The sequence below is a fragment of the Pelophylax lessonae genome, assembly GCF_965119305.1.
Source record: "Pelophylax lessonae genome assembly, chromosome: 5".
NCBI lineage: Eukaryota > Metazoa > Chordata > Amphibia > Anura > Ranidae > Pelophylax > Pelophylax lessonae.
In genome coordinates this window covers 141,254,172-141,278,698 of record NC_138772.1, presented here as the reverse complement: position 1 = coordinate 141,278,698, position 24,527 = coordinate 141,254,172, and the positions used below count along the sequence as shown (strand labels likewise).

The 24,527-nt window shown below is 46.9% G+C and overlaps 1 protein-coding gene across 1 annotated transcript in view; it reads left to right on the top strand.

Annotated features, from left to right (window-relative positions):
* HACL1 (2-hydroxyacyl-CoA lyase 1) overlaps positions 1–24,527 on the top strand; it is an 84,903-nt gene that overhangs the window by 46,509 nt on the left and 13,867 nt on the right. Inside the window, exons 6-13 of the mRNA XM_082259486.1 lie at positions 8,564–8,641; positions 9,271–9,355; positions 10,692–10,829; positions 13,196–13,331; positions 13,781–13,886; positions 18,254–18,337; positions 20,168–20,269; positions 20,845–20,999. Coding sequence (XP_082115612.1) covers positions 8,564–8,641; positions 9,271–9,355; positions 10,692–10,829; positions 13,196–13,331; positions 13,781–13,886; positions 18,254–18,337; positions 20,168–20,269; positions 20,845–20,999 — 884 coding nt within the window. The remainder of the gene's footprint in view (positions 1–8,563; positions 8,642–9,270; positions 9,356–10,691; positions 10,830–13,195; positions 13,332–13,780; positions 13,887–18,253; positions 18,338–20,167; positions 20,270–20,844; positions 21,000–24,527) is intronic.

The following is a 24,527-nucleotide window of genomic DNA, read 5'->3' as shown; positions in this document are numbered from 1 at the left end:
TCCCACCCTCAAGGGGTGGTCCCCTCAGTCAATACCCTCCTACTTCCTGCAACCATATCTCAGTTTTAATGTCTAGCTTGTCAGGAGTGGCTGGCTTTCTCTGTGCTGGGGCTTTGTGCCCCAGACTCTTTCTTCTTTTTTGATTTTTTGTTTGAGTTTTCTCTCTACCTTTACTTAGCTGTTCTTTTTGTCAGCTTTAGTTAGTTCTTCGGATGAAGAGGATCATGCGGGCTGGGTCTCGGGCTGATCCCCCTGGTCGCAGGTCGTGGGTCAGTGGCTTCCCAGCCTGCCATCGAGCGTTCAGCCAGGTAACGCTCCTGGCACAGTGAACGACCCATCCCTGTTCGGTGCAGGGATGATTGGTGAGGTGGCTACCTCACTGGACGCTGTGCGGTTTCTTAACCCCCATTTTGTGCGTCTTGTATGCGACTCTCCCTGCCTCATGTGCAGCGGCTTGTTCGCCTGTGCGGGTCCCCCACGCCACTGTGAGGTAAGTGTATTTATGTGGGGACCTGTCTGTCTGGGGGGGTGTCAGTCTGGGACTGTGTAACCTGCCTCTATTCACACTGTTTGTCTCCCTATCTCTCGGCTGCATGCTGTGGGCTGCAAGGGGGGGGGGGGGAGCTGTGTGACACTGTGTGTGTCAGCCTTGTCAGTGTGAGAAGCTGTGTGCTGTGGGGCATGTTTTGTGGCATGTTTGGGCATTATACAGCGATCGCTGCGGCGATCTGACATGTTTTTTTATATACAGACATGTGTGCATTACTGTACTGTGGAGCGGCGGTTTCGGCGCCAAACGGCGCCATTTTGCCTACACTCGCTCCGGCCGCATGTTCTACATGCATGGCGGCCATTTTCTTGTAGCCTCCCATAGGCTTTCATAGAGCGCCCTGGCAGCATCACTTCCTCTTCTCCAGGAACACCGATCGAGGCAGCAGCAGCGGCGAGGGTCTCCTCAGGTTATATCCTTCCTATCCATTGCCTGTGTCAGTTTTATTGTCCCTGTGGGGGTCTCATTGTGCTTGTGTGTGGTGCGGTGGGCTGCGCTCGCCGCGCGTGTTAAAGGGGCAGTTAACCCTTTATTATCCGGCATTTGTTATAGGGGCAATGGATTCTCAGGAGGGCAAATTTCCTACCGCCTTGGTGGAAAGCCAGGGGACCGCTGTTTCCCCCCCAGGGGGGGATTTAGCCACTATTGTGGCTGGCCTTGCTGCTCAGGTGCAGATGCTGGTGGCTGCTCAATCTACTAAAAGACCCAGAGTTGCTCTTTCCTCTGATTCTGAGGGTGAAGGTGATGGGGTTGTTATGGCGGGGGCCTCCTTATTGGGGTCCCGCTCCTCCCTGGATCTAGTGGGGTCCGAGGTGGAGGCTGAAGTTGAAGGGGTTGATAATTCTCCCCCTGGCTCGCCTGAAGAGCTTGCAATCATGGATGAACTGATTGCTTCCATAAAACAAACGCTGCGTTTGCAGGATGAAGTGTGTCCCCCCGCTGCCTTGGCGGCTTACGGGACGCAGAGAAAACGCAGGGCGCCGCAGGTTTTTCCCTGCAATGATGATTTTCAGCGCGCTGTTAAGGAACAATGGCGCAATCTGCGCAAACCTTTTGCTGTACCAAGTAGGTTCAAGCTGCGTTATCCTTTCTCGCCTTCCACTGATGAAAGGTGGTGTGTGCCACCCCCAGTGGATCACGCAATTGCGGTTTTAAACAAATCCACTGCGATTCCTGCAGAGGATTCCCCTGTGTTCCGTGATGCCATGGATAGGAGATTGGAGTCTCTTGCCCGTCATACTTATTCTGTTACGGGTTCTATGCTTAAGGCTCTGTTTGCCTCTCTCATGGCGGCCCAGGCGGTCGCAAGTTGGACGCAGATGCTTAGGCGCGGCCTAGTGGCCGATTCGGCCTCGCCGGCGACCCTGGATATGGTGGATCAAATCCACCAGGGTGTCATGTATCTGTGTGATGCGGACTTGGACCTAGTCCCGTTGGCTGCACGTGTGCACAGCGTGGCGGTGTTGTCTCGCCGCCTGGTTTGGTTGAAATGTTGGTCGGTGGACCAGTCTTCACGTAAGACCTTAGCCAATCTGCCTTATGATGGGTCTCGCCTTTTTGGGGAGTCCTTGGATGTGTTGATTAAGGGGATCACCGGAGGTAAGAGCACTCTCTTGCCCTATTTCCCCAAGGCTAAGGGGGCTTCTGGGAAGAAGCATGCTAATTTTCGACCCCCTCAGGGGTCCTTTCGTGCCTTTCGGTCGCACTACAAGGGCAAACCGTTCAAAGGTCAAGGCTCTCAGAAGAAGCCCTGGTCTGGAAAACAGAAGTCTGGTCAATCCGGATCCGCAGCCCATAACAGTGCGGCCTGAAGGGGCACCCTCACCCAGTTTTGGGGTGGGGGGACGCTTGCTCGGTTTTCTTCAGCCCTGGTTGGCCCGCGTGCGGGACAGATGGGTTCAGGAGATCGTTCGATCTGGTTACAAGATCGAGTTTCTCTCTCGGCCGGAGAGCAGATTTTTTCCCTCAAATCTTCAACTGTCTCCAGAGCGTTTGCGGGACCTACACCTGGCGGTGCGGGACCTGAGGGCTCAGGGAGTGGTAGTTCCGGTGCCTCATCGGGACAGATTTCGGGGGTTTTATTCCAATCTGTTCACCGTGCCCAGAAAGGAGGGCAAGGTTCGTCCAATTCTGGACTTGAAGGCTCTGAACCGCTCTGTGCGGGTTCGCAAGTTCCGCATGGAATCCCCGCGGTCGGTGGTGGCTGCCCTGGTTCCGGGGGAATTCATGGCCTCCATCGATTTGAAGGATGCGTATCTTCACATCCCCATTTTCGAAGGTCACCAGAGGTACCTTCGATTTGCCATTGCGGAGGATCGCTACCAGTTCGTGGCGTTGCCTTTTGGTCTCGCCTCGGCTCCGCGGGTCTTCACCAAGGTGCTTGCACCGGTTCTGGCATTATTGAGGGCCCAGGGCATTTCTGTCCTGGGGTATCTGGACTACATTCTGGTTCGGTCTGCGACCAGCCAGGGTCTGGAGAAGGACCTGTCTGTCACGATGCAAACTCTGCAGGAGTTTGGTTGGACGATAAATTTTCCAAAGTCGACACTGAGTCCGTCGGTTCGTCTTCCCTACCTGGGAATGATTCTGGACTCGGTGCAGGCGAAGGTCTTCCTGCCGGAAGACAAACTCAGGACTCTTCAGGAGGAAGTCAGGTCCCTCAGGGACGTTCCGCACTCGTCTCTGCGGACGTGCATGAGATGTCTGGGATTGATGGTCTCGGCCTTCGAGGCGATTCCCTTCGCCCAGTTTCACACGCGGGGTCTCCAAGCGGAGATCCTATCCATGTGGGACGGGCGACCTCAATCTCTGGATCTTCAAATCTCGTTGAGTCATCGCACCAGAAGAGACCTTCTGTGGTGGCTCCAGTCCCCGATGGTGTCCGGGGGCAAGTCGTTTCGTCCTATCTCGTGGATGGTGATCACCACGGATGCCAGCCTGTCGGGCTGGGGTGGTGTTCTGGGCGTTCTGTCCGCCCAGGGAACTTGGTCGGAGGGGGAGTCTTCCCTTCCGATCAACATTCTGGAATTGCGTGCGATAAGTCTCTGTCTTCATCGCTGGACGGACCGGCTGCAGGGCTGCCCGGTTCGGGTGCAGACGGACAATGCCACGGCGGTGGCCTACATCAACCACCAAGGGGGCACCAGGAGTGCCCGAGCGGCTCGAGAAGTGGCCGACATCCTGTCTTGGGCCGAGACTCATGTCCCGGCGATAACGGTGGTTCACATTCCGGGGGTGGAGAACTGGCAGGCGGACTATCTGAGTCGCCAGACCCTGGATCAGGGGGAATGGTCTCTCCACCCGGCTGTCTTCCAGATGTTGTGCGCGAAGTGGGGTCTTCCAGATGTGGACCTATTCGCGTCTCGTCTCAACAACAAGGTGAGAAGGTTCGTGGCAAGGACGCGCGACCCTCGGGCAGACGCGTCGGACGCGTTAGTGGCCCCGTGGCATCAGTACAGGCTGATGTACGCGTTTCCACCGATTCAGTTGCTGTCCAGGTTCCTTCGCAGGTTACACTCGGAACGCAGCACGGTGATTCTTGTGGCACCGGACTGGCCTCGCCGGTCCTGGTACGCAGACCTCGTGAATCTGGCGGTCGACGCCCCGTGGCGTCTGCCTTTTCGAGACGATCTCCTGTCTCAAGGACCGATATACCATCCTGCTTTACAGTCGCTGGCTTTGACGGCCTGGCTGTTGAGACCGAGGTCCTGAAGGAGAAGGGTCTCTCCCCAGAGGTCGTTCATACTTTGATCAACGCGAGGAAGTCTTCCTCGGGGAAGGTTTATTACCGTACTTGGAAGGCCTATTTTGCCTGGTGTGAGTCCAGGGGGTTTTCACCCCGCACGTACTCGGTTTCCCGAGTGCTGTCCTTCCTTCAAACGGGTGTCGATCAGCGTTTGGCGCTGGCTACGATAAAGGGTCAGGTGCCTGCGCTGGCCGTTCTGTTTCAACGTCCCGTGGCTTCCAACTCCTTGGTTGGCACTTTTGTTCAGGGTGTGCGGCATCTGGTTCCTCCTAGGAGGGATCCTTTGCCCCCTTGGGACTTGAATCTCGTTCTGTCTGTGTTGCAACATGCTCCTTTTGAATAGATCAGGGAGATCTCGTTGTCCATGTTGTCCAAAAAGGTCGCCTTTTTGGTGGCGATCACTTCGGCTCGCAGAGTGTCGGAGCTGGCAGCTTTGTCCTGCAAGTCTCCGTATCTGGTTGTTCATTTGGATAAGGTGGTCTTGCGACCTAATCCTTCTTTTCTTCCGAAACGAGTTTCGGAATTCCATCTTAATGAGGATATTGTCTTGCCTTCGCTGTGCGCGAAGCCTAAACATCCAAGGGAGGTGAGATTACATTCTCTGGATGTTGTTCGGGCGGTAAGGGTTTACCTTAAATCGACTGAGTCTTTTCGAAAGACGGATTCCTTGTTTGTTCTTCCAGAGGGTCCTCGGAAGGGCATGGCGGCGTCGGCCTCTACCATCGCAAAATGGATCAGGCAGACCATTAAACAGGCCTATGCTTTGCAGGGGAAGGTTCCCCCTGTGCCTGTGAAGGCGCACTCTACTAGATCTCTGAGTACGTCTTGGGCCTGTCGTCATGGGGCTTCTGTAGCCCAGGTGTGTAAGGCGGCGACTTGGTCGACCGTGCACACTTTCACAAAATTCTACAAAGTAGATGTTCAGGCATCTGCGGATGCTTCCTTTGGCCGCAAGGTTCTTAGTGCGGCGATTCCCTAGGGTCCCTTGTGGGGACCTCTGGCTGTTGGGATAAGTTTTTTATCCCCTGGTTTTTTGTCTTTTCCTGGGTTGTTGCTCCTGTTGAGCACCTGTTTTTTCCTGTTGCCCAGCTGGGTTCCTTCCTTTGGTAAGGTTCCTTTCTTTGATGCGGAGACTGCGTTATCTTTTCGGCGCGGATGCGTTTCCCACCCCTCATGTTTGCACTGCTTTGGGACGTCCCCATATGTGACGAATATGAAGAGGCGGCGACTGTCGGAGGACGTAAGAGAAAACGGAATTTTTGTAAGATCTTACCTGTAAAGTTCCTTTCTCTGAGTCCTCCGACAGTCGCCGCCCCCGCCCCTCTTTTGGGGTTTGGTTGTATACTCTACTGCTATTCCACTAAAACTGAGATATGGTTGCAGGAAGTAGGAGGGTATTGACTGAGGGGACCACCCCTTGAGGGTGGGATATGTTAAAAGCTTTAATGTTAACATATTCTGTTGCCTAGCTACTCCTTCGGAGCAAAGTCTAATACCCCATATGTGACGAATATGAAGAGGCGGCGACTGTCGGAGGACTCAGAGAAAGGAATTTTACAGGTAAGATTTTACAAAAATTCAGTTTTTCCCACAAATAGAGCTTTCTTTTGGTGGTATTTGATCACCTGTGCAATTTTTTTATTTTTTGCGCTATAAACAAAAAAAGAGTGACAATTGTGAAAAAAAAAAAAAAAAAACAATATTTTTCACATTCTGCTATAGGACAGTCACAAAAAAAAAAAATTTAAAAATCAACATTTTAGGCCAATTTGTTTTCTGCTACATATTTTTGGTAAAAAAAAAAAATCGCAATAAGCGTATTTTGACTGGTTTGCGCAAAAGTTCTCTCGTCTACTAACTACGGTAAAGATTTATGTCATTTTTATTGTTTTTCTTTTTTTACAAGTATTGGCGGTGATCTGCGATTTTTAGTGGGACTGCGACATTGCGGTGGACAGATCGGACCCCTGACTGACATTTTTGACACTTTTGGGGGTACCAGTGACATTACTACAGTAATCAGTGCTAAAAATATGCACTGTTACTGTAATAACACCATTGACAGGGAAGGGGTTAACACTGTGGGTGATCAAAGGGGTTAATGTATGCCTATATGCTTACTGTGTGCGCCGCTGAAACTCCTTCCCCTCCAGTCACATAGTACTACGTGACTGGACCAAGGGGAGCCGCACTGCCGCAGTAATATTACGGTGGGCTGTCGGCAAGCGGTTAACACAAGCACAAGAAATTATGTATGTATGAGGGGAATTTAGGAGCAGCACTGTGTCTTTTGACGTTTGTTATAATTAAAACTGCTCTTTAAGTCAGGCATATCATGGGATAAAAATTAACCATGGCCTCTTTCTCTGGAATTAAAAGAGAAGTATTAGTCTCCTGCCCCTCCACCCCTCCACCCCTCCACCCCTCCACCTCTACACTGAGAACTGAGCGGTCAAACACCCCTGATCTCTCAGTTCTCCCCTCTACTGAGTAGAGAGGGGTGAGCGTCAGTCACCAGCTCAGTAGAGAGGGATGAGTGTCAGTCACCAGGTCTCTGCTCGGTCCCTCTAGGGTTAACTGAAACACTGAGCTGTTTAGGGGGAAGAAGAGACTGGCTTAGTCTCCCAGCAGCTCACTGAGAGGCTGGGCCAGCTGCTGGTCCAGGCTGCAGGGTGAATCCCGAGTATAAAGTCAGGATCGATCCAGCGCCTGGACTGGCTAAGTGACAGCTGAAAATGGGTCACAGGAGTGCAGAATGAGCTACACTCTTGTGATCCATAGAAGTAGGGCCAAAATAGACTTTGTCCCTACTTCTCCTTTCACCATCTGACGACCAGCAATATTTCTAGCACCAGAACTCCCGTGTAACGCTAAACTGGTAACCTGTAGAGGGTTTAACCACTTGCCGACTGCCGCACGACTATATACTGCGGCAGTCAGCCTCTCCTGGGCAAAGTGATGTATTGGTACGTCACCCGCCCACGAACCTGTAGGGGGCGAGCATGCGCTGCCAGTGGCGCGCTCCCGCCCCCGCTCGTTCCCTGCCTTTCCCGCGTGTGTGACCGGCGGCTCCGATGTCCGCCGGCCACTCGCGATCTCCCTCAGGCGAGGGAGAAAGACAGACGGCTGATGTAAATACAGCAGTCTGTCATTTTCCCTTAGATCATGACAGAGGCTATGTGATCCTGCTATGTAGGATCCTATGTCTCTGTGATGATCTAACAAGCCACGCCCCCTGACAGTTAGAATCACGCCCCTAGGGACACACTTAACCCCTTGATCACCAATAAAGTTAACCCCTTCCCTGCCAGTGTCATTTTTACAGTAACAGTGCATATTTATAGCATTGATTACTGCAGTAATGTCACTGGTAACCTCAAAAGTGTCAAAAATGTCAGTCAGGGGTCCGATCTGTCAACCGCAATGTCGCAGTCCCGCAAAAAAAAAAACGCAGATTGCCGCCATTACTAGTTAAAAAAAAAAAATGACAAAAATCTTTCCCGTAATTAGTAAACGCAATAACTTTTTCGCAAACCAATCAAAATACGCTTATTGCGATTTTTTTGTTTTAACAAAAATATGTAGCAGAAAACAAATTGGCCTAAAATGTTAAAAAATTGTGATTTTTACTTTTTTTTTTTTTTTTTTTTTGAGAATTTATTGTTATTTTTTCAAAATTGTTGCTCTTTTTTTTGTTTATAGCGCAAAAAGTAGAAATCGCACAGGCGATCAAATGCCACCAAAAGAAAGCACTGTTTGTGGGAAAAAAAGGATGTCGATTTCATTTGGGTACATCGTCGCACGACCGCGCAATTGTCCGTTACAGTCACGCAGTGCCGAATCGCAAAATTGGGCCTGGTCTTTGAGCAGCCAAATCCTCCAGGGCTTAAGTGGTTAAAAGCGTTTGTAAATTTTTAAATATTGTAGTTTGGCGCCATTCCATTGAGCGTGCACAATTTTAAAGTGTGACATGTTCTGTATCGATTTACTTATTTACTCAGTGTAACACCATCTTTTATATTTTACTAAAAAAAAATGGGTATTATATTGTTATGTGTTCATTAAATTCATTACAGTGTATTTTTTAAAAAAAAATCTTAAAGTGGTTTAGTATAGTAAGTTGCAGTATTTGCTATATTGTTAAATTTCAAAGTGCCATAATCTTTACCTGGAATTGGGTTTTTGTGGCCCTCAGTAGACTGAGGGCTGGTTCAGTCTGGCTTAGAAAGCTATAGTAAGTACCGAAAATCTTGTTTTTTGTATTTAAGGTGGAAACCTGTCGACTGTACAGTAAATTCTCTGCCAGACCTAGCAGCTTGGAAGCGATACCCATTGTTATTGAGAAGGTATATTCTCTGTTCTGTTGTAGTCACGTTATACAATCAGTATGTCTTATAGGCCTCATGCATACAGGAGTAAAAAAACACATTTCAAAAGTGTTTTATTTTTTTTTTGTTTATGGATCTAAATACAGGTATATTGTTTTTAATTAGGCAATGCACACAGGCACATAAATATGCACTATGTTCCGATCCATAACCCAAAATTTATAAAATCTGCATCTGAGGGTATACATTTTAAGCACTTTAAGGTGTAAATGCATGTATACCAGATGCAAGGGATGCATTTCGGTCTTTAAAAAAATCAGGACAATATAGAAGTACAATTTTACACATTTAAAAAAGTATCTGAAGGCAAGCATTTTACTGATCATTTATGCAGGAACTCTTGTTCCGGAAAAACCTTGCTTCTGATCAGTAACATTCTTATAGTCATGTGTATGTACACTACAGTTAATTTACGGGTGAGTTTGTTTATACTTTGAACTGGTATGCTGTCCAGTGTAATTTTGTATGTGATTCTGATTTGGGCTTTTCTATTCTACACAGTCCTCTGTGAGGGTTTTTTGTAAGTATCAAGTGATTGAAAAATCTCCCCTCCCCCCCCCCTTTTTTTTTTTTTCTTTTTTTTTCAGGCTGTAAGAACAAGTATGTATGGCCGCCCTGGTTCTTGCTATGTGGACATTCCTGGAGACTTTGTAAACAAGATGGTTGATAGGAGTGAAGTCAGGCAAGTCAATACCTCAGGAAAGTTGGGGGTGCAATGTAATTCCAGTAGTTAGAATTTCCTAAATTTCAGTTGTTTGTGTATTATTGCAATGTATGAGTGCTAATTTGTAATCATGCTGTTTACAATTTAGAATAGTCTTGTTGTGGTTGTGTGTACCATCTACCCACTATGTGGCACTCATATCTTTGTCTGTACCTCCCAGTGCTGACACTTGAGTCTCTTCTTAGGCTGACTGTAGATGAGTCTGATTTTTTAAGTCAACTAGAATTTTGAACTAAATAGACTGACATGATTTCAAGGTGGATGGGGGAAATCATGATCAATAGATCAACTTCTGTTCAACCACAGTCAGGGCTGCTAATGGGGGGTACCACTGGTCCTCCTGTGGTGGGCCTGGGCACACCGGGGGGCCCGTAGAGCAGGAGGATTGGTGCGGCGGGCAATTACAGAATGATGCCCTGTGTCTGTGTTTCTCCCTGCAGCAGCCGAATGCTGGGTTCTCTCCTTCCCACCGGTTTTTAGCTGCTGCAGGGAGAGACACAGGGCTTTGTTCCATAATTGCCCCGCTGCACCGATTCTCCCCCTCCTTGTTCTGCTGACATATGATTCCCCCTGTGTGTGTACCCCCTGGCTTGAGCCGTGGTTGCCGACACCACTTGGCGGCCATGGTCCATTGCACACTGGCGCTGCTTAAGGATGGCATGGCAGGGACTGTGTCGCTGTATGTTTGAAAAAAAGCCAGTGCTGGCAGCTGCTGAGTAGAACCCCTGTTGGCCTCTGTAAGGAAAACCATCAGGGGGCCCTGAGAAGGGTTGTGGAACGTGTAGCACCGGTGAGAGCAGTGAATGCGGAGTGCTGAGCGTAGGAGGGAATGCTTTGGATAGGAAGTGAGGAGGCAGCTAGGTGCAGAGTGTAGAGAGCTGTGGATTGGGGTGGGGGGGGGGGGTTGCTAGGTGCAGAGGGGTGAGAGATGTGGATGGTGGTGGGTATTCTAGGTGCATAGGGATGAGCTGTGGTTTAGAGGGGTGAGCTGTGGATGGGGAGGGTATTTTAGGTGCAGAGGAGGGAGTCCTTTATTAACGGAATACAGTTTTGTCCTTTAGGTTTGTGTCCGTTAATAATGATTTTAGTGTATTTTTAGTGAAAATATCAGTTTGATATTTTTCTTTGGGGGTGCGCAATTGCTGCCAGGTCTGCGGTATAGGTCCCTGTGATTTCTAACAGCTGCCCTGACCACAGTGGCCATACCCAGATAGCAATTTGTCCAGTTACTGCTGAACTAGCTGAATGTTGATCCATGTATGGCCAGCTTCATGTAGTTAATAGAATATATATTTTTGTCTTTCTCAAGGTACGCACCTTGTTGTTTACCACGTCCCATCAGCCTGGCTGACCCATTAGAAGTACAGAAGGCAGTTGCTGAGTTAAAAAAAGCTCAAAACCCTCTGGTTATAATAGGGAAAGGTAAGTTATGTCTTTATATTAAGCATTGAGTGCCATATGAGAAGTTGTGCAGACAGTTGTGTAACAGGGAGTATGTAAAAACAGTATCTCACAAAAGTGAGTACACCCTTACATTTTTGTAAATATTTTTATTATATATTTTCATGGGACAACACTGGAAATAAGACTTTGCTACAATGTAAAGTAGTGAGTGTACAGCTTGTATAACAGTGTAAATTTGCTGTCCCCTCAAAATAACTCAACACACAGCCATTATGGTCTAATCCGCTGGCAACAAAAGTGAGTTCACCCCCAGGTGAAAATGTCCAAATTGGGCCCAATTAGCCATTTTCTCTCATCTGTGTCATGTGACTCGTTAGTGTTACAAGGTCTCAGGCAGGAATGGGGAGCATGTGTGTTAATTTTGCTGTTATCGCTCTCACTCTCTCATACTAGTCACTGGAAGTTCAACATGGCACCTCATGGCAAAGAATACTCTGAGGATCTGAAAAAAATAATTGTTGCTCTACATAAAGATGGCCTAGGCCAGTGATGGTGAACCTTGGTACCCCAGATGTTTTGGAACTTCATTTCCCATGATGCTCATGCAATCTGCAGTGTTGTTGCGCATCATGGGAAATGTAGTTCAAACACATCTGGGGTGCCAAGGTTCGCCATCACTGGCCTAGGCTATAGGAAGATTTCCAAGACCCTGAAACTGAGCTGCAGCATGGTGGCCAAGACCATACAGCGGTTTTGCAGGACAGGTTCCACTCAGAACAGGCCTTGCCATGGTCGACCAAAGAAGTTAAGTGCATGTGCTCAGCCTCATATCCAGAGGTTGTCTTTGGGAAATAGACGTGTGAGTGCTGCCAGCATTGCTGCAGAGGTTGAAGGGGTGGGGGGTCAGCCTGTTAGTGCTCAGACCATACGCCGCACACTGCATCAAATTGGTCTGCAAGGCTGTCGTCCCAGAAGGAAGCCTCTTCTAAAGATGATGCACAAGAAAGCCCCCAAACAGTTTGCTGAAGACAAGCAGACTAAGGACATGGATTACTGGAACCATGTCCTGTAGTCTGATGGGACCCAGATAAACTTATTTGGTTCAGATGGTGTCAAGCGTGTGTGGCGGCAACAAGGTGAGGAGTACAAAGACAAGTGTGTCTTGCCTACAATCAAGCATGGTGGGGGGAGTGTCATGGTCTGGAGCTTCATGAGTGCTGCAGACACTGGGGAGCTACAGTTCATTGAGGGAACCAGGAATTCCAACATGTACTGTGACATGCTGAAGCAGAGCATGGTCCCCTCCCTTCGGAGACAGGGCCGCAGGGCAGAATTCCAACATAACGACCCCAAACACACCTCCAAGAGGACCACTGCCTTGCTAAAGAAGCTGAGGGTAAAGGTGATGGACTTGCCAAGCATGTTTCCAGACCTAACCCCTATTGAGCATCTGTGGGGCATCCTCAAACGGAAGGAGAAGGAGCGCAAGGTCTCTGACATCCACCAGCTCCGTGATGTCTTCATGGAGGAGTGGAAGAGGACTCCAGTGACAACTTGTGAAGCTCTGGTGAACTCAATGCCCAAGTGGGTTAAGCCAGTGCTGAAAAATAATGCTGGCCACACAAAATATTGACACTTTGGGCCCGGTTTGGACATTGTCACTTAGGGGTGTACTCACCTTTGATGCCAGCAGTTTAGACATTAATGGCTGTGTGTTGAGTTGTTTTGAGGGGACAGCAAATTTACACTGTTATACAAGCTGTACACTCACTATTTTACATTGTAGCAAAGTGTAATTTCTTCAGTGTTGTCACATGAAAAGGTATAATAAAATATTTACAACAATGTGAGGGGTGTACTCACTTTTGTGAGATACTGTAGCTGGGTGATTTTCAGACGTTTTAAAAACTGTAGTCTCCCTTTATATTGTAAAGCAATACTTTTATTCTCCTACAGCCCCAGCACCCCATTCTAGAATTTTCAGAAAGTTGTCTTTTTTGCATAAATGGTTAGAACCCCGGTCATTGTTATTACAGGTTGTGTACCAACTGGGGGGATTCCATCCTCCCCACTTTTCATGTTTCCAGTAAAGGAAGTGAAAATAAATCTTACCAAAGGGGACATCGTAATAGTAACACTTTTTTTTTTTTCTTTTCCATTTAGCAAGGGGAAAGGCTAGAACCTTTGTCAGGGATTTACTGTTTTGTGTACCTTTTTTATATTGGAAAATTTCCCCATCACTTTCTGACCCAATGTCGGTTGTTGCAAGAGGTCCCAACACTTTAACTTAGGTTGGGTAAACCCATGGTTACAGGAGCTTTCATATTCTTGTAATTTTTACCAATTTAAACAAATATATACATTATTCTTTTTTTTTTCTTAAGGTGCTGCTTTTTCACGTGCAGAGAATGTTATACAGAGACTAGTGAATGAATGTGGGCTTCCATTTTTACCAACACCGATGGGTAAAGGTGTTGTATCCGATGATCATCCTTTTAGTGTTGCTGCTGCCAGATCCAGGTATGTTTACAGAGGAAAGCAACGGGTTGATGCTCATATAGATTGCATTTGCTTTATAAAAAACAGAACCAATAAACATACGTGGAACACCAGCCAAATAGGAGAAACCCCCTATAATTTGTACATTTTTAATTTTTGCCAGTAAACGTGACTCGACCAGGTGAATGAGTGGACCCCTTTTAGATATAAATGTTTTATAGATGCACATTTCTTAGCAAATAAGCAACAAATGTTTGACTCCTCAATCATTTACCTCTTTAGAAATGTTCCTTCTTAAAGTGGGTTAAAGGGTATGAGGGGTGCAAACAATGGTTACAATCTATTTCCTGCTTTACTGTTTACAATTATTTGTCTCTCCTTTTATATTGCTGCTACTAAACTTTTATTCATGCTGCTCGCTATATATTTTGACTGGTTATTCCCCGATAATGGATATTTCTTGCCTACAGTGCATTGCTGCATGCAGATGTTATTCTGCTGTTGGGTGCCAGACTGAACTGGATGTTGCACTTTGGCCTTCCTCCAAGGTTTCGGCAAGGTGTGAAGATCATCCAGGTAAGATGTGTGTTGGTTAAAAAAATTCAAAACACACTTTACAATGCCATAGTGATGTGATGTTTTGCAAAAAATCTCGTGAGAAGGACTTTTCACAAAATTCAGACATGTCCATAAAGCCTACTCTCAGTGAGTTACACTGAATGTTAAACTTAACGACCTACAGAAAAGTATTCACAGCGCTTCACTTTTTCTACATTTTGTTATGTTACAGCCTTATTCCAAAATTGATCAAATTCATTATTTCTCTATCGTTCATTGATAGACGCAGTTCTCTCTGATTCATATCAGTAGGGTAATACTGCCCCCTACAGGAGTAGGACACTAGGCAGAGAAAAGTTCTGGCTACGCCTATGGGCAGTCCCGGAGGGTACACCCTCTCTCTTCCTGCATAGGATCTCCGTTTTAATCTGCCTAGTCAGGAGTAAGGACATAGTTCCTTGCTGGGATCTCTGGTCCTGGCATATAAAGTATTTTTTTATGTATATTTTTTTAGCTAGCCTTTTTTTCTCCGGAACTTTTTTTCCTGTGAGTTCTTCAAGTAATTATGCCGGACTGGGCGACAGAGTGGACCCCCATATCCAGTGGTCACCCCAGTCTGGCCAGCGAGCGCGTGCAGACCGTAGCTCCGCGCTGGGTCGCCCGCGCCATAGTCCCACTGGATTGGGACTGGCCCCGCGAGTTAAACGTCTGGCCAGGACGCACACGACAGGGTCCAGGCTTATGTTGCAGCGTTCCTATTTGGCCGACAGCCCCCCTACTGGGGTCTTGTCAAGAGATGGCGCCCGCCTGTGTTCCCGGTATGGTGAGTGAACGTTCCTCCCTTACATGGCGGATTTTGGGGTGGACGCGGGCCCTCTCCCTGGGATGGTCGGACCCTCACACTCCTGGGTTTCCCTCTGTCCTGTTGTGACCCCCCCCCCTCCTTACCCCCCCTCCCATGTGAGGGACTGTTTGGGCCTACTTGAGGCTGGGGCCTAGTGTGCAGGCTGCATGGGGGGCCGGGGGAGTGCGCTGTACGTGGTGCTCAACTGATCGTGCGGGGGGGGGGGGGGGCCTTGGTGGGGTTTTCTGCTGTGCGTTTGGGGGGTCCCCCTGTGGGTCCCGATTCCCGCGCGGGGCCACCATTTTGTTGTAGCCTCTGTCTGCTTCTATGATGGCAGCCATTTTGCGGTCAATTTTTGCTGTGGAGGCCGGTGGGAGTGCCTGAAGGACAGTGAGTCATGAGGGTGGTCTCTCGCTCTCTGTGGGGGTCTGTTAGCACGCACCTGACCTCTGGAGGGCGCTGTAGCGCTGGAGGGCCGCTTTTAAAAAAAAAAAAATTATTTTTGTCTTTTTTTTTTTTTTAAGTTACTGGCGGGTTCCATAGCTTCAGTGTGGACCCTGCAGGCCATTTGTTCCCACCTGACCTCCTCACAGAGCCTACTGGATCCCCACTGTCCGTCGATGCCTTTTCAGCAGTTCGGGAAGCATTTGGGCTCGGGTGGAGGTGGTAGGTGTGCTGAAATGTTTCTCTGCCTACCCCTGCCTCATCAGATATCTCGGAGTCTGACTCTGGCTCAGCCGCCGCAGACATGGGGCCACCCTACTGGGTCTGATACCTCGCACCCTGTCTCCTCGGACGATGAGGATGACATTTCTACCTCCCCTGCTGCGACAGGCGCTGGAGGATGCACTGGCTGTTTCGGTGCCTGACACACTGTAATTTGGAGGTCGCAGCAGCGGCTGCGCCTGGGGCGCAGGCGGCATCTGGCACTCACATGCCATCTGGAGCTGCTCTTTTTGCTGGCTGCTCATGTAGGAGGGGACTGTCTGAGATGTTCCCCTGGGGTGTCTAAGGGCCTCCCCTGTACTGCTGGCTCCTGTCGCATGTGGAGCGATACGAACTGCACTCCACCTCTTACCCCGGCTAGCTGTCTGCAGAGCTGTGCCACAGCAGGAAAGAAGAGATCTTCAGGTCAGTGTGAAGCAATACACTGGGCATAATAGTATAGGGCTGCTTTCATACTGATGTGCTGCAGTTTACCCACACCATGGGTGCAGTGAAGTGCAGTGTACCGGCAGCTTTCAGAAAGAGCACCACACCTGCAGGATATAATAGAAGTATATGGCAAAGCACAGCTAACCCAGGAAAGTTGCAGATGCACAGCGCTGCACCCATGGTGCAGGTAAACCACAGCACATCAGTATGAAAGCAACCTTTTATAGGATGTTCAGAACAGTAAGGGTTAATTTACATTTGCAGTTTGGGAGGTGGGTAAACCCCATAGTTAAGACGTATTATTATCACCCCCGCCCCAATCGTATTCTCTTTAGCTGCAGTGGCCACCTGCATCAGCAGGGGTTATATGCCCTGTCATGGTTGATGGGTGTAGCATTTGCCAAGTATGACCCATTCAAGTGAATAGGGTTACTCTGCAAGTGGCCTTGTGCAGTATAGCAAACAAGGGGTTAAAGCAGGCAGCATTGTGTTACTTTCTCAACACCTGCTTTAACCCCTTGGACCCCGCAGAAGCATGTAGTTGCAGGGCACTTTCAGAGTGGCCCCATTTCCTGGACTAGTTCATGTTTGGCAGGCGGTAGCACCCACCAAAAGCAACAGGGGGCTTATTTCCTGCTGTGGGATGTGTACACCTTTGGTTGCTGCCTCAGCTGCTAAAGGGGGTAGGGATTGGAAGTGAAAAAACCACAACTGCACAGTTTCACCACCACCCAACTGTACATGTGAACGAACCCTAAGGGTCCACTGCCAAATGCAACCACCACCCAACTGTACATGTGAATGAGCCCTAAGAGCCCGCTGCCAAATGCAACCAGGGGCCCATTCACAAATGCAACAGGCACTGCTGCTCCTCTGAAAAGTGATTTGAGTGTGTTTTGACAGGTGGTGGGGAGGCGATATGTTGCCTCCTCATCACCTGATTTAAACCCATGATTGCCAGGCAATGCATTGCGAAACTGAAGTACGGCAATTGGAGGTTTAAATCGGGTGTGAGGAGGGGACACTGTGCCCAGTGATCTTTGACTTCTCCCATGTTGTTCAGGTAGATCTCCACCTCTTCAAGGTTGCCTACGCCTGGTTTACATCAACCTTTCTTTTTTGAAAAAAAAAGTGTACTAAGAAAAATATGTAGGCTGCTATTGGTGATCTGAAAGTGCTAGGTACTCTATGATTGCTGACTCCCTGCCTGGTACAAATCAGGATTTCTGACTTCACTCACATTACCCTTGCTGCATTCTTCTTACCAAATGATGATGTTTTAGGGATTGGGGCATCCTAAACTGTTAATGTGTCCATGTCTTACAAGTTCCTAGTTCTGCCAAACCTTTGCAGCCATTACTAGGGTGTCACACAAGCAGTGACACTCCACGGCATGGGGTGAAGTGTAGTAGAGCAGAGATAAAAACTCTGGTTAGGACTACTTCTGTAGCTATTCAAGATATAAGACTTCGGTAGGCCATTTAATTTCATTATTTAGTTCAGGAATAGAACACAAAAGGCATTATATAGAGCAGCAGTCACCAACCAGTAGTGCGTGAGAAAGTTTTGGTGGTCCCCAGGAGTACAGCCGCAAATCAACATTGTGGCGCAAGTATGCTGCTCAATGTTGTTTTCAATGCATGCTGACCGCATTCCTACAGAATGCCTCTGTGGTTCTGGCACCTGTGAACTCAGAGGGAGTCGCCGGGAGGTGAAGGAGGGGACTTCCAATGGTAGCGCTGATCAGACTGTGGGAGCGAGCACGGAGCTCGAGCACATGGCTGGATAAGGACGTGAGATCCAATGATGACTCTGTGTAAGGCTGCAGAGTGGGGCAGAGAGCCGGAGCATTGTGTGTGTATAAGGCATCAGTGTGATCCAAGGGGAGGGGGGGGGGGGGCAGAGAGCCAGAGCATTGTTTATATAAGGCATGTAAAATTCATGTTAGTGATTCGCAGGATTCAAAATCGTGTGTTTAGTGGTCATTGAGGTCCGAAAGGTCAGTGATCGCGGATATAAAGTACGCTGGTGCCCTCCACTGATGGGGAAAAGGTTTTTTACTCTTCCATGATGTGCATTAAGCTTTAAAACGACAACATTTTAATTTCTGTATGTTTTAAATGTGCACACTTCAGTAAAGACTTTACAGGAAGAGCTTTTAAGGGTATGTATCATACATTCCAGTTGGTGCCACTATGATAGCAAAACCTCAGGCTGATGCATTTAATATACTGACCTCCTATCTCCCTATTAGCCACTCATAAAACTTCTGCAAAAGGTTTCATGGCCTAGTTTTGTCTGAGTTGGTAATATTATAGCATTGTTACTCAAATAATTGTAATAATCATTTTTAGGCTGAAAATGTATTCTTTTCTGCTCCTGACAGGTTGACATTTGCCCAGAGGAGCTTGGCAATAACATTAAACCTGTAGCAAGTCTCATGGGTGATATTAATGCAGTGACTCAGCAGGTAAGATGAGTCCGTTATGTCTACTGTCACTTGACATTGTACATGCCTTAAAGTAGAAGTTCAGCCAAAAACTAACTAACTCTAAATATACTGGCTGCCACATTCTAAAACTAATCTGTCTAATCCTGTAAAGCAAAAATCGCTATGCATACTTTTTCTGCAGCCGCTTTGGTCTGGTCCCGCGAAGAGCTGTCAGTGGTGCCTTCTGTGTGTAGGCGAGTGCAAGAGAGGCAGCCGACAACAGAAGCCCCATAGTAACTCTGTGGGTGACGTAATTTCCCAGCAGTCGGCTGTCTCTTCTACACTGCATCTGCTGCTTGAGACCGGACCGGATCAGCTGCAGAAAACTTATGTACAGTGATTTCTGCTTTATAGGCCTAGATAGATTAGTCTTAGAAGGTGGCTGCCAGTAGATTTGGAGTTAGTTAGTTTTTAGCTGAACTTCCATTTTAAGGCTAGGTTCTAGGTGCGTGGGAAAACACTGCCTGTGATTTGCACAGGAATCACACCGCATTTCTGTGCACATCACATGCGGTGTCTGTGCGGTGTGATTTCAGCCATACATTTTGTATGGCTGAAATTGCATCACATCCACACCAGAATGGTGCAGGACCCCTTTTTCCTCCTGCACCTGAATCGCTTCGCATGGGTGTTCACACCCATGCAATGCGATTCTGCAGTCAAACTGCGTTTTGTCATCTGTTTTGAGCCGTCGTTAAGATAACATTGACACCCGCAGCCAATCGCATGGACACCGTGCGATTGCTTACAGTGTGATGCGGTGCCCTTCCCACATCAAATTAGTGTGAACCCAGACTTACGGCAAGTTCACACCATAGAAACGCAGTCCGGATGTGTTCTGGATGCTTTTTTGCATGCATGTTTTTGATGCATTCCGGTGCATTTTTTCCCTCCCCTTTTTTTTTTTTCTTCACCTTAAATAAGGACATGTGTGTTCCAGTGCATTTTTAGTGCATTCTGTGCATTTTTTGATGCGTTTTACAGCATTCCAGTACAGTCCAGTGCAGAAAAAATGCAGCATGTTCTACTAACTGCACTGGTGAGAACTATGCCATTAAAAACCATGTAACCTACTTTTCATGCGTTTCTGATGCAGAAAACAAACACACAGGACTGCATGTGGTGTGAACTGGCCCTAAGGCCCCTTTCACACTTGTGCGAATTCAAAGTTGCACGATTTTACCGCGATTTTGCCGCGATTTTGACTGGGCTTGAATGTCTTTGGCCTCAAAATCGTGCCAAAGTAGTGCAGGGACTACTTTTGAAGTCGGTGCGACTTCAGGTCGCACTGATATGAATGGCATTCATTGGAAATAATGGAGAACGACTTGTCATGTGATTTTGCAGTCCCAAATCGCATGACAAGTCGCACAAGTGTGAAAGGGGCCTAAAGAGGTTTTTTTTAATGGCTTCAACTATCACATCACTACTTTTAGATAGGCAAGAACAATTTTCACATGTGCAGTGGTAGTTGTCCAACGGTTTGTCTGTTTGTGTCTCTTCCAGTTCTCATTTACTAAATTTGTAAGTGATGCCAGCAAGACAAACTTCTCACAAGCCTTCTCTAACTTTATATTTTTGATGTGCAGTGGTTGCATTTATAGTAAATTAAAGAGAACGCAACAGTAGAAGTAGGACTACATGTTGGTGGAAATACAGGAACTCAAGTGTGCAAAAGATACAAGTGGATGTTTGCCCACCTACCTCCTTTCTCTGTTTTTGGCAGGCAGACATCAAATGTACAACATATAGTAAAATCTTTTAAACACTAAAATAAAATGACTGACTTTACTTTTTTTATTTGTTAAGCTTCTAGATGAGTTGCTTAAAAGTTCCTGGAAGTACCCGTCCACTACAGGATGGTGGAAAGACCTAAAGACGAAGATAAAAGCCAATGAAGAAAACACAAAGGTGAAAAGACGCAATCCTATGATAAAGTGGACTTGTATATCAGAATGTTTACAAGGAATCGGTACCATATGTTTAATGGGAATTTATTAATGGTTTCTCCCAACCTCTCAGAGAAATCACAACTTCTGTTTGCTGGTTATAGCAATAGCTTAAAGGGATAATATAACCTATTTTATGCAAACATTTTGTTTCCTATTATCTAAATAACATAAAATAACTGTGGTGCTTTAAATTCACATGAAAAAAACAAATTATATTTGATATATACATGAATAAAACATCCTCTTCTCTGTCCCCGGAGATTTGTCAGCTGAAAAAAGGCCATTAAAGCGGAGCTCCGGACCCCCTCCTAAAATTAAAAGCCAATAGCTACAAATACTATAGCTGCTGACTTTTAATATTAGGACACTTACCTGTCCAGAGGTCCTGCAATGTTGGCACCCCAGCCAATTTTTCGAGTGGTGCCGATACTTCCTGTGTTTTACTTCTTTTGGCAATTTGGCAGTTTTACCAGGTTTGCTTTACTTTCAATGTGTTCAATTAAAGGCATTCCTTCTTTTTTTGGGTTTGTACAGGTTTTGGCATCACAGACAACCCTTCCAATGAACTACTACACTGTTTTTCACCATGTGAAGCAGGTTTTGCCCAACGATTGCATTATTGTAAGTGAAGGAGCGAATACAATGGACATTGGCCGTACTGTGCTCCAAAACTTTCATCCACGTCACAGGTAAGTGTATTGGACTACCTGTAAACCGTTTATATTTTGAAGCTTTTGCTTACCTATGTGCCCATAGTTCTGAAATGGGTGGAACAGGCCAGTAATCAGGCTGTGAGAATGTTTACAGCAGCAGGTAGCTACATAATTAGCACTTTTTTTCCTTGCAGCTCGGGGCTTGCTTCCACTGTGATTACACACAACGGAAGCCAATCAGCAAGTGCCCGATGTCCGCCGGCACCCGCCCATCATTAGGCAGAGAGGCAGATCGCTGATTTGACAGGAGGGAAGAGATAGAATTTGTGTCCCTGCAAAGCAGGGAATACATTTTATCTTTTCCCCTAGTAAAAGCACCTCACACAGTGTAGTAAAACACTGGCTAGACACAATTTAACTTTTTGATTGCCCCTGATGTTAACCCCTTCCCAGCCAGTGTCATTAGTACAGTGACCGTGCTTTATTTTTTTCTGATCACTGTATTAGTGTCACTGGTCCCCAAAAAGTGTCAGTGTCAGAATGTCCACCACAATATGCAGTCCCCTATAAGTCGCTGATCACTGCTATAACTACTAAAAAAAAAGAAATAAAAATATCCCATAGTTTGTAGACTCTATAACATTTTGCACAAACCATAGTTTGCAGACTCTATAACATTTTACACAAACCAATCAAGATACGCCTATTGATTTTTTTTTTTTTTTTACCAAAAATATGTAGCAGAATACATATTGGCCTAAAAATGTATGAAGAAATTTGAATTGAATTTTTTTTTTCTTTATTGGATATGTTTTATAGCATGGGTGTCCAACCTTTTGGCTTCTCTGGGCCACATTGAGTGCAGAGAAATTTTCTCGGGCCGCATGTAAAATATATACTGTAAAATATATACTACAGTTAAGGTATACAAGTAATAAAATGCCGCCGCGCCCTTCCCGCACCGCCCACCCCCCCACTAATTTAACACAACTAGAGGATGATCAAATGAAATGGAATCAGTATACAGAGGTTTACTTCTTCTGAGAGATAGTAAAGGAATACTCTAACCACCATTAACACTTCAGTGATTTGAAGTGGTCATGGTGGTAGGAGTTAGAAACACTGCACATGCTGGAATATTTACAGTTATATGCTGGGGGCTAGTTGCACCCCTAGCACATATGACTTAGGCAGCCAGAAAATGTCATGTCCTTATTCATACATATATGAACAAGGACATGACATATTATGACAAAACACAACTAGTTATTAAAAAACATATTGCAACAATTTACACACGCTAATGCACATACCTTTTCTACTTATTTTGCAGACTGCTGGTGTGGTTTCTTCTGGCGGTTACTGCTGGTCGTGTGGTTACTGCTGGAGGAAGCAGCGGCTGCAGTAGAGAGTAGAGCCACTGCTTCCTGTATGTCTCCTGTCACAGGCGGAGTTCATTTCATATCGCTCCCCCTGTGACAGAGCTGGAACTATACAGGAAGCAGCAGCTCTGTCACTGACTGCAGACATCCTAAGTCTCCTGCGGCAGACGGGAGATCGCACAGCACTTGCAGCCTAGTGCATGCCCATCCAATGCAGCCTACACAGTGCCTATCCAATGCAGCTTCACCAGTGCGTGCCCATCCAATGCAGCCTACACAGTGCCTATCCAATGCAGCTTTACCAGTGCGTGCCCATCCAATTCAGCCTGATCAGTGCCCATCCAGTGCAGCCTCAACAGTGCATGCCCATCCAATGCAGCCTGATCAGTGCCCATCCAATGCAGCCTCACCAGTGCATTCCCATCCAATGCAGCCTGATCAGTACCCATCCAATGCAGCCCCACTGGTGCATGCCCATCCAATGCGGCCTCACCAGTGCCCATACAATGCATCCTCACCAGTGCATGCCTATCCAATGCAGCTTCACCAGTGCATGCCCATCCAATGCAGCTTCACCAGTGAGTGCCCATCCAATGCAGCCTGATCAGTGCCCATCCAATGTAGCCTCACCAGTGCGTGCCCATCCAATGCAGTCTGCAATGAAGAGAGAGGAGAGCCGCTGGATTACACAAAGCAGGGATCTCCCGCTTACCCGGCGACCACTGTCATATGAAGTCCTGCCTCCTGGACCGGCTCCTATGATAGACGTCACCAATGTGCTGTCTATCATTGACAGAGGCTCCGGGGCAGCCTCTGCCTACAGTTAGTTGGAAGCCGCTGTGGCCATGTCCCCAACTCGACTTCCTTCCTCCCCAGCAAAAAAAATAATTGTCAGGGGGCAGTGGGCCGCATTGCCTGTGGTTCTGGGCCGCATGCGGTCCTCGGGCCGCAGGTTGGACATGCCTGTTTTATAGCAAAAACTAAACAATTTTGAAGTGGGGGGGGTTAATTCTTCAAGAAGTCAAATGGTTAAGTAACGCTAGCTGTATAACGTTTGTGTGTTCTCCCGGAATTTATGTGGGTTTCCTTCTGTACTTCTGTTTCCTCCCCTAACCTAATATATATTGGTCGGGTAATTTTTCATCAACCCATTGTCAATGAGTCAATGAGCATGGCAAAGAGAGATTGTGGTCTTTTTTTTGATGCAGGAACTGATGTCATTTGCCCCTATATTCTGTGAATTATTGTGGTTTAAGAAGAGCCTGTTTAATTTGCAAAGTAAATGTTAGTAAAAGGTGAACCTGTTCACTGAGTATCAATACATGTGCTGGCAAAAAAAAGATTTATTTTTAATTTCCCTTGCATATAATTATTTACCAGTATTTACTCAAAGTGAACGTAAGCATTGCTAAGGGAACAACCTCTTCTAAATTTTACTTCATTATGTAATATGATGGCAATGTGTAAATGAGGAAGTAAAGTAATTTTTTAAAGTGGTTTTAAATCTCTGAAATCAAAAATTACCAGAACATATCCCTCTGTAGTCTGTACTAGCCTCAATCCAAAGCACCATGTGTGACTGCTGTTGCCTCTGACAGTTTAGGAGGCAGCTCCCCCCACCCCAGCACACAGAAGGTGATTTGACAATCTCAGCTATGCATGTTTCCGTATGAGACTGTAGGGGGAAGTGTCCTTTTCCTTCCAATCATATCTCAGATTTCACTTAGCTTTCCTCTCTGTACTGTGCTCTGCAAGATCCCCACCCCATCTTTGGGAGCTGAGAAATAGTCTTTGATCTGCATGCTTTAGAAGGTTGTAGAGCAGAGGGAGCAGATAAACAGGTACAACTTGTTTAGGAGAGTATTTGTTTCATCTCTGTATATCACCTGAGGCCAGTCCCTTCACTGGGTATATGTAAGGGTTAACAACCACATTAACCGTGATTGTACCTAGTAAGCATGGTAGTGCATATGTTGGGGTTAGTGATGTTATCTGGGAGATGTTGGAAAAAGAAATGCTGACTAATCTTGCTGTAACATAGTCACAATCACTATGTCCAAAATGGAACCCTACAAACGCTATGGACATTGACAATCCTTTGGGCTGAATTTCTGCTGCTGTATGGCAGCAATGTGTATTGTGGTTGTTGGTGCACAACAGTGCTATTCATTCTGAATGGCAC